This window comes from Arachis ipaensis, chromosome B06, assembly GCF_000816755.2.
Source record: "Arachis ipaensis cultivar K30076 chromosome B06, Araip1.1, whole genome shotgun sequence".
NCBI lineage: Eukaryota > Viridiplantae > Streptophyta > Magnoliopsida > Fabales > Fabaceae > Arachis > Arachis ipaensis.
The window spans coordinates 133,792,884-133,803,721 of NC_029790.2; the positions used below are offsets into that span (position 1 = coordinate 133,792,884).

The 10,838-nt window shown below is 34.4% G+C and overlaps 1 protein-coding gene and 1 long non-coding RNA gene across 3 annotated transcripts in view; one reads left to right on the forward strand and one right to left on the reverse strand.

The window, feature by feature from the left end:
• The window catches only part of LOC107605551, a 4,472-nt gene extending 815 nt beyond the window's left edge, over window positions 1-3,657 (reverse strand). Inside the window, exons 1-5 of one of the 2 annotated variants that reach the window (XM_016307462.2) lie at window positions 3,259-3,657; window positions 2,370-2,475; window positions 942-1,085; window positions 147-450; window positions 1-14 (exon numbers count right to left, since the gene is read on the reverse strand). In XM_016307462.2, the coding sequence (XP_016162948.1) occupies window positions 175-450; window positions 942-1,085; window positions 2,370-2,475; window positions 3,259-3,530 (798 nt within the window). In that variant the 5' untranslated portion in view covers window positions 3,531-3,657 and the 3' untranslated portion in view covers window positions 1-14; window positions 147-174. The remainder of the gene's footprint in view (window positions 15-146; window positions 451-941; window positions 1,086-2,369; window positions 2,476-3,258) is intronic. The other variant, XM_016307460.2, reaches the window with a different exon arrangement.
• Window positions 8,813-9,249, forward strand: LOC107648562. The gene is made up of 3 exons (XR_001621977.2): window positions 8,813-8,938; window positions 9,005-9,085; window positions 9,229-9,249. It is a non-coding gene; the product is annotated as an uncharacterized LOC107648562 (long non-coding RNA).

Sequence of the window (10,838 nt, forward strand, 5' to 3'; positions counted from 1 at the left end):
TTATCTGTGCACCCCTTTCAAGAATGAAAAAATAAATAAAATTTTAGTTGAAGATAATAAAAGAAATTTATTACCTATAATGTAAGAAAAAAGGGAGGGAAACTGCCACATAAATTAAATTATAAAATAATTAAAGATAAGAAAACCTAAGTCACAGAATAAAGTGGTTCAGGCTCAAGCTGCATCATTATCTGCATTCAGTCCAAGCAATTCATCATCATAGGAAACTGGTATCCTTAATCTTTCATGAACTGGAATACGTTTGTCTTTCTCTTTCTCCTCGGAACATGGTGGTTCAAGTTGATCTTTCATTTCGGATGATGCCAGCAAGTTATTGTCAGATGCATTGCCCTGATGTTCGCCGGCAACTGTAATGGCCGTCCCTTCAGAAGATTCCTCTTTCTTTTGCAAGGGGTGTTGCTTCTTCAGATTTGGCTGCCTGAATTGTTTCTGCATTATCATAAACAAGAATGAGCAGTGACAACAGAAACTAACTCCTAAGAAATAATGGTGTGAAGAACCTTCATTACAAGTTAAATTATCCATAACACTTGTTTAAAACACAAGGTTCAATATATTTTACTTGAGGGGAAAAGGATGCCAAAACTATCCATTAACAAATGAAGAATTCAATTTTTTCTTAGAAAAAAATAAAGGTAAACTACACTAACCTCCCTTGAGATAAAGATTTAGAAAAGACACTAATCTGTGAAGGAATGGTATTACACCCAATATCCATGTATTTTATAAAATATGACACTCACTTCACTTGTAAATGCAACACTAGGCAAGTTAGTGTAGATATCACGCAAATCAGGGAAAGTCAATTAAATTTACCCCAATGATAACAATAGATATGTCAAACACTACCTCCCCAATTATCATTGCAAACAGAAAACAAAAAATGTGGAGGGAAAGAAGCGTATAGATTGATCACACACCTCAAACTCACTTGCTTTTTTCATGATCTCTTTGTAGGCCTGCGGTTCTCGATGTTTAATTATTCCCCATAATACACCACCTCCAGTCCGTAGGCGCTTACCGTCAGCAGTCTCCTGGCCTCCACAAGCTTGTATTGCATCCACCTACAACTTCCAAACTTCATTATACAAGTTTATGACATATCAACTATGATATATTACAGAAGAACATAAAAGCCAATGGCTTTTCCAACAAATAATCTACATATCAAATACAATCTCAGTACTACTCTCATACACTTAGGGGTATAGCCACTTTAAATAAATGCTGTCAAGATGATGATGCCTAGCACGTTTCAACCAACTAAAATTTTACTTTGTACCATCAAAAGTTCATTAATTCTCTTAATTTATAATAATAATTCAGTAAATATAAGTTGAATGTGTACACCATTCACGATTGTTAAGCAGAGATCCTACTATAAGTTAAATGAACTGCTATAACCCTCAACAGTCTACACAAATCTGATGTAAGTTTAGAGAGATCCAATTTTTGCTCAGATCTTCCATTGCAAGTTGCTCCATTTAGGAGAGCAGAATGAAGAGTTAAAAAAAAAAAAAACAAAGAAATCAACCTTCACAGTATTTAACTAATGAAGAAGTTCATCAGCCAGGAACATCAAAGCTCAAGCAGAGAATGGGAACGAGCAAACTAGCTTCTGTAATTAAAATCTGCAAGGTTAGGGACAAAATTGTACGCATCAGAAATTATGAATGGTTGTATGATCCTATAAAGGTAGAATCAAAACTCTAACCTTTTCTTAGCAAGTACATCACATCTTCTCCCAAACAAAGCCATACCCACATTTCAGAATGGAAAAATATTAATCACAAAACAATTTAATTTGGACTTTGGAGAAGGAAAATGCACAGGACAATGAAGAATAAAATTGTGACAAGCTAGGATCAGGAAAATAGACAACTTATCAATCCATGGAAAACCCAAAAATGTTTGTGAGGTTAGAACTAAGGTTGAGATCAGTGAAAGCATCAGGAGGCAGTCAAATGGCTACACTGAAATGAAACTAATTCTAACAACTATTAGCAGAGCACACTTCACAGACCCATATTGGGAAGTAAAATAAGATGAATGGGTTTTATCCAAAAATAAAAAAGCATAGGTAGGATAAATCGGGTTACTCAGCACATATGAATACCAGAATATTGTTAAAAGAATATACCCAAGCAATCCTCTGATAAAGGAAAATGAACACTGAAGAGGAATGGATTCTTAGCAATGTTAGTACATAATGTCTGGCAGTACTTCAATTTTGTTCCAAGTGGCCAAGGTATTTAATAGGAAATAGTATAGACAACATAGACCAACTAATAAATTAAGTAAACATTCAAGACGAATCAACATTTCAATGCACAATAGGATTCCAATACCTCTTTGACAAGCTCACTTAGTGCAGAGACACCAAGGCAACCTATGGCTGTATATACCATGTATGACTTCTTCTCTTTCAGACGCCGACATGTATCTATCACAAACCTGAAAAGGGAGGAGCACAATGGTTAGATATTACTCATGTATTAATATGAATGAAATGGGTGCCAAAATCTTGTCGCATGGGACAAACAGAAATTATGAAAATGTTGGTCACTTGATAGGGGAAAAAAAACAGTGACCAGTAAACAATGCTTTCATTCATGATCACACGGACAAGAGGAAACAAATTCAAGACCCTTAAATACTTAATCAGTTAAAATCAAAATTACAAATGTTCACATGTTAAAAGAGGTAAATGAGTTTACTTGTACATCAGATGCATTGTGTTTGCAAATCACCAAAACATGGAATTGATTCAATTTGATTAGGTATGCCTCTGGCACCCATGGAACCAAGGTTGGCAGTAGCAGCCATAGCAGAGTGGAGTCTTTCTTGACCACTCCCAAATGCTTGTAACATGACGGTTGCGGCATGATGCGCCGCAAAGTATCTATTTTAGCCCATTAACACCCATGTTCATGCAACAGTCAGCACAAAATTTGGGACTTTTAGGTTCATTGACCCAGCTATACCCTAAACGTATAATCTTAAGGGTTTAGGTGCTCTACTACTAACACTGAAAATTATACATGAAGCAATTTAGTAACCATATTTCACCACTAATTTTCCATGTTTTCTCATGAAACTCTGTATGCATAAATGAATCTAAACAAGTCAATAGAATTGGCCACAAAGTAGATAATATCATCATCATCATCATTATCATCATCATAAATTTGCAACAAACAGGAAAAATATCCTTTGAAATTAGAAAGAGAGGTTGACCTGTCAATGTTGAATCCAGCAGCTCCAAAACCCTGCCTCTTTCGCTTCTTATTCTTCGTCTTCTTCTTCTTAGCTCTACGCATGTTTTTCTTGTTCTCATCGCTGGATTTCTTCATGGCTTCATCAGCATCTCCTCCTCCAACACCATTCTGTGCCTCAACACTCTCCACCAACTCTCCTTCTTCAATATCAACCATCTCAACATCATCATCGTCATCGTTCAAGTTATCATCTTCCAATATATCATCCAAAATGTTATCCCCGCCCTCCATATCAACGAAACCCTAGAAACCACAGATTCCAATCTCAGCAGAGAAATGAAAAATCCCTAAACCCTAAAACCCATTCACAATGATTACGTGGTTTTTGCTTTATTTGAAGAATTTGCTTTCCTCCTAAAAAAAATTAGCAATTTTACATATTTTTTAATTTTAGAAAATTCAAACTCGTAAAAAAAATTAACATATTGTTGTAAAATAAATAAATAAATAAGGAAGAAGTAATAAATATAAAATAAAATAATATAATTAGATAATAGTCCCTTGCAGAAGTGTCGTCTAAACGTTGATGATGTGGCATTCCAGCTGTATGCTGATGTGTACCAAATTTGAATTTGATTCAAATTAGTACCTAAAATTGCTTAATAATATCCAAATTAATCCATTTTCAATTATAAAACCCTAATTCTCAAATTATTGTCTTCTCTTCTTCGATCTCTCTGCTGTCTTCTTCTCTTCTTCAACCTCTCTGCTATCTTCTTCTCTTCTTCGACCTCTCCACTATCTTCTAGTTCATCTTGTTTTCTCATCCGCATGAGTGATGATGGGTGGTGGGGAGAGAAGCCAAAGTAGCTCAAGTAGGAACAACTAACTCTATAGGAAGACCTTATGGCAGCAAAAGAATGTGCAACAGGAGAGGTAAGAACGCCATTTTCTGTAATTGCAGACTTCGGATGGTGATGAAGTACTCAACGACGACAGAGAATCTTGATAGACTATTTTATGGTTGTCCAAACTATGAGGTAAGGTTATGGCTCTAAATAAAATGTTAAGATAGTTTCACTTTGAGTTTGGATTCACCTGCGTTTTTTACTTTGCAGTATGGAATCCATTGTAATTTTTTCTGTTTGGGTTGATGGAGGTGAATCAATTTGTGCAACACCCATTTCACAAAAAGTTTTGCATGAGTTCAATTAAAAAATGACAAACTTAGAAAGTGATGTTAAGACCTTGAAGATGATGACAATGGTTACCTTCTTAAAAATGGAAAATATATTTTAGCTTAATGGACGAATCTGCAAGAATACATATAATTTAAATCTGTGTTGAACTTAAAATTAATCCAACCACATTAACTTGTAATTAAAATAGTTTTTAGGTAAGTGTATTGATGTTATAGTTCAGGATGAATATGAACTGGAAGATAGCGGTGAGAACGAAGAAGAGAAGAAGACAGTAGAGAAGACAATAATTTGGGGATTATGGTTTTATAATTGAAAATGGATTAATTTGGATATTATTAAGCAATTTCAGGTACCAATTTGAATCAAATTCAAGTTTGGTACACATCAGCATACAGCTGGAATGCCACATCATCAACGTTTAGACGGCACTTCTGCAAGGAACTAACGGCGATGCACTTTTTCGAATTTCATGGATTTAATTGGTCATTTTAAAAAGTCGAGGACTAAATTGAATAACGATTTAAATTTAGGGACCATTTTGGGCATTTACTCTATTACTAATATATGTAGTATCTTATATATAAAAGAAAGAAGAGTATTTGACAGTATAAAAGAGGGATAGAGAATTTTTATTATTGATCGTGTGCGTATATTACTTCTGACTATGCCTCCTATTTATACTTGTACAAGATTAACTTTTTCAAGTTTTGAAAAGGATGGCACCGTCTACATTAAAGATTTGTACTATCCAAGGATCTTTAATTGGATGAAGAGTTGGTGGTCATTTATATTGTAACACTCCCTTGGATGACCATTATGAATATGTCTCATTAAAACTTTACTAAATAAAATCTAATGGGAAAAAACTTTAGTAAAGAAAAAAGAGTACAATATTATTTGTGATGGGACTGCCTCATTAAAAATCTTGTCAAGAAAAATCCAATGGAAAAAAAATCTGACCAAGAATAAAAGAGTACAGCCTCCTCCTCTTGTCACCATTATTTAATATCTCAAAATCGGCACATTTCAATCTGATGTATCAATCTTTCGAAGGAGGATTTTGGAAGTGACTTTGTAAATAAATCTGTCAGATTATCACTTGAGCGGATCTGTTGGACATCAATTGTCCCTAGATTTTGAAGATCATGAGTGAAGAAGAATTTGGGAGAAATATGTTTTGTTCTATCACCTTTGATGTATCCACCCTTAAATTGAGCAATGCATGTTGTATTATCTTCAAACAGAATAGTTGGAGCTATCTTCTGATCAATCAGTCCACATGATGACAGAATATATTAGATCAGATTCCTGAGTCAAAAACACTCACGACTAGCTTCATGTATTGCTAGTATTTCAGCATGATTAGAGGATGTTGTTATAATCGTCTGTTTCGTAGACCTCCATGATATAGCTGTACCACCATATGTGAATAGATATCCTGTTTGAGATCTCTCTTTGTGTGGATCAAACAAGTATCCTGCATCTGCATAATCAACTAGTTGTGACTTGGATCCATATGGATAGAACAATCACATATCAACCATCTCATGAAGATATAAAAAGATTTGTTTGATTCCATTCCAATGTCTTCTAGTTGGAGAGAAACTATACCTTGCTAACAAATTCACAGCAATGATATATCAGGTCGTGTATTATTAGCAAGATACATTAGCGCTCCAATGGCACTAAGATATGGTACTTTAGGACCAAGGATATCTTCATTTTCTTCTTTAGGATGGAATTGATCCTTTTCAACATCCAAATACCTTACAATCATTGGGGTACTTAATGGATGTGACTTATCCATATAAAATCTCTTCAAGATTTTTTCTGTATACATTGTTTGATGAATAAAGATCCCATTCTTTGAATGCTTGATCTACAGGCCGAGACAAAATTTAGTCTTTCCAAGATCTTTCATCTCAAACTTCTCTTTTAGAGTTTTTATAATTGTTGGAATCTCTTTAAAAGTTCCAATAATATTTAAATCATCAACGTACACAACAATTATAATGAATCCAGATGCAGATTTGTTTATGAAAACACATGAACAGATATCATCATTTTTGAATGTGTTTTTGGCTAGATACTCAGTAAGACGATTATACCACATTCGTCTAGATTGCTTTAGACCATATAAAGATATTTGTAATTTGACTGAGTATAACCCTTGTGAATATTCATTGGATGGTTTAGATATCTTTAATCTTTCAGGGAATTTCATATATATATATCATGATCTAATGATCCGTATAAATAGGCTGTTACCACATCCATTAAATTCATATGTAGTTTATGATATACGGATAAACTGACCAAATAACGCAATGTTATTGCATCCACTATAAGGGAATATGTTTCTTCATAATCTATACCTGGTCTTTGTGAAAAAACTTGTGCCACAAGTCGAGCTTTGTAGCATACAACTTCATTTTTCTGGTTTCTTTTCCTCACAGATACCCATTTGTATCAAACAGGTTTTACATCTTCTAGTGTACAGACTACAAGTCCAAAGACTTCACGTTTTGCAAGTGAGTCTAACTCAGCCTTCATAGCTTCTTTTCATTTTGGCCAATCATTTCTTTGTCGACATTCTTCGACTGATATTGGCTCAAGATCCTTACTTTCATGCATGATATTTAATGTCAGATTATATGCAAATATTTCATTGACAATTGTCTTATTCCGATCCCATTTTTCTTCTGTAAAGACATAATTTATCGATATCTCATCATTTTCACAATTTTCAGGTATCTGAACGTCTTCTGGCGTCAAAACTATATCAAAGTTTTGGACAACTGCAGGTGTCTTTACTATGTCTTTTTCTGCAGGAATGGAATTTACCTCTTTTCTATTTCGAGAATTTTTGTCTTTGGAATCGACAGGTCTACCACGCTTTTGGCGTGAATTTGTTTTAGTGGCCATTTGTCCAACTGGGATATCAATTTGAATTGGGGTATTTTCAACTGGTATATAAGATTTGGTTATCCTCTTTGTATCAGAAAATGTACCAGACAATTCACTTGCTATTGTTTACAAATGTATAATCTTTTGAACTTCTAGTTCATATTGCCCTGATCGAGGATCCAAATGCATCAAGGATGATACATTCCAATTAAATTCCTTTTCAGGAAGCTTATTCTCTCCCCCTAATATTGAAAAATTTGATTCATCAAAATGACAATCCACAAATCGGGCTTTAAATACATCTCCAGTTTGTATCTCAAGATACATCATTATAGAGGGAGAATCATATCCAACATATATCTCCAATTTTCTTTGGGGTCCCATTTTGGTGCGAGAAGGTGGTGCAATGGGAACATATATCGCACACCCGAATATTCTTAAATGGGAAACATTTAGCTGCTGGCCAAAAGCTAATTGCATAAGAGAGAACTGATGGTAACTTGTTAGCCTCAAACGAATTTTGTTTCAAATAATACTGAAAATTACACCACTCATTATTATGTATCTGATTTCTTTGAGGATCTTAAAGGAAATATTGGTCATTTGATCAATGATGGAATAGTTTAATATATGGAATTGTTAAGTATTAATGTAAATAAATAATAAATTTTTTGTTAAGTTTTATTTTCTATGCATCTGAATTTCAAGTATGATGTATATAAATAATGTTTAATAAAATATTTATGAATTTCAAAATTACTAAATGTGTCAAGGTAATAATAAAAAAATTTTAGTATATACTATATTTTTTAAAAAATATTTTCAATTAAGAAAATAATTTTATCCGCATATACTTCTACTCATTTTATTATTATTATTATTATTTGTCTTTGAAGAAAATGGCAGTGGTCCCTAGCCATATTTCAGGTGATGAGTCATCACCGGAGCGCTGACGTGGACTTGGATTGCCACGTGGGAGGGGTCCAAAACGTCGTCGTTTTGGGTTTGACACCCTTAAAAGCCAAAAACGACACCGTACACAAATACTTCACTTCACTTATCTCTTCTTCTTCCACCTTCGGACTTCTTCTTCATCTCCCCATCAATGGCATAGCCATAGGGTTGTATTCGCTGGGTTTAGGAAAATTTGAGAGAAGAAGTAATCCGATCAGAAGTTGTTATCGTTCTTCCCCTCCTTCACCACCATAAGCACGAGGTTCTGACTTTGTGATCGGACTCAAGGTAACCTTCTTTTTTTTTTTCAATACAGTGTTGGTTCATGATATGCAAGTTGTTAGTATAGTTGAGGTTCTGGAGTTTCGGTCTCATTGTAGTGTCTAGGGTTTGAAGGCTGGCTGGGGTTTGTAGGGTTGCTCTATTTAACCTGAATGAAACACGGATGAAACAGGGAGTTGTATGCAGGATTGAAAAAATATATTTTCTTGTGGTGATTAATTTTTTTTAATGCATTAGTAGGCTTTCTTTACATTTTGTCTTAATACATGTTCCCTTGTATTTTCTTTTTGTATTTTCTGTAGGTAGCACCTTATGAACGTCCTGTACTAAGCAAGACTTACCTTTTTCCTGAGTGTAAGTTGTGATATTCTCTCTCCCTCTATGCTATAATTATCTTGATGTGACAATTGGATTTTGCAGCCCCTGCTAGACTTCCTGGTTTCCATGTTTGTGTTGGAAGTGGAAGAGAAAGATTGCTTCCTGAGTGGTATAATGAAAAAGGTGATTATTACGTTTGGTTCATCACAATTATTGGATAGTTTTAAGGACAGCTAGGCTCTCATGCTAAGTGAAAACAAGAGTAAATTAGAAAAATGGTCCCTAACAATGATTTTCCAAATGCAAATTTAAATGTTTGATTGCAGGTATAGAGTTGATTCTTAGCACAGAAATAGTGAAAGTAGACCTTGCTGCAAAATCTCTATTTTATTTCATGCCATACTGTTTTATTTCTTTATATGTTTTTAAAGAAGTGCATTATAATCTGATGTAAAGTTGCATAATTAACAATGCAAAAATGCTTTACATATAATTGATCCTCAAAAACTATGTTGGGTACTCAAACCAAGTTAATTGAAGATTTATATGCATATAACAGTCCTAAAACTATCATTGCATGATTTGAAAAGGTTTCAACCTTGCTTTTTAAGGTGAAAGATTGGGGGTGTGGCTTGTTCTCTTTCCAACTGTTTATTTATCAGTAGGAATTGCAACTGCATTGATCCTTATAGGAGGGGAAACCATGAAACTCTTCTTCCAAATAGTTTGTGGTCCAATGTGACCTCAAATCCTTTAAGTTGGCTTCTAAATTTTTTGAAAGGTATTAGTGCTGCTCGTATAAAAGAAATGCAACAAAATCTTTCCAAGGTTTGTATTCTGGGTTATGTACAGTTTTTTGCTGCTGAAACCTTGTAAAAATTTTCTACTGTTTCCCAATGCCAATGGCAAGTTTAAGCATAATTTATGTCCCGTGCAATATAACCACTAATCACCCTGCATATTTGTTATTTTTCTAAAATTGATATTTAGTTGAATGTCTTGCTTTCCTATTTGGCATTAATTGCTTTTATTTTGTTTTCCAGTACTCAATGCATTTCCTGTATCCTTGTCCAGCTCAACCATTGGGTCCTGAAGACTTGGTTTGGAGAATGGTTTGTTACTTTCTGTTTTGATATTTTTTGATATGCTTGACCCTCAGTATTCCTAGACTGCTTCTTTTAGGAACTGAATGGCATTGTTTTCCTTTAACTATGGTATTGTTCTGTTTATGATGATGCTACAGATGGCTGGGAAGGTGGTGAAGCTTCATTCCCGAAGATCACAACGTGTAGTTCAAGGGTATGAAAAAGAAGAAGAAGAGATGAAGTCGAAGAGGAGATTAATTATATGAAAATTTGGGGATTTAGGGTTACATATAATACGAAGGACCAACATGGGTACAAATTGGAAATTAGCCAGCTCAGCTAGCCATTGGACCTTCCAGCGTGGCAATCTGAGGCCACGTCAGCGCTCCGGTGATGACTCATCACCTAAAATATGGCTAGGGACTACTTTGAGTGCTCGGAGCTCTATCTGGAGGACTATAATGGGGAAATCGGGATCTTAGGGATTATTATGAGTATTTGCGTGAATCTCAGGGACGACTACGGGTATTTACTCGGATAGTGTAAGTTCGCACACCATTCTCAAAAGTAATATATATTTTATCCATCTTGTGCCAAAAGAAGAATACATTAATACTATTATTGGCTCAGGCAATGTGATAGAAGGCTCCGAAAGAGCTATAATGTGGTGAATATTACTACTAGAGTTATCTAATTATATTCCTTTATTTTATATTTATTACATCTTCCTTATTTATTTATTTATTTTACAACACGTTATCAGCACGAGACTCTTATCAAATTTTAGAAAGACTCAGGTAATAATTATTCATTATGTCGAAAATTTCTTATCGTTAATTTAATGCTCTTGA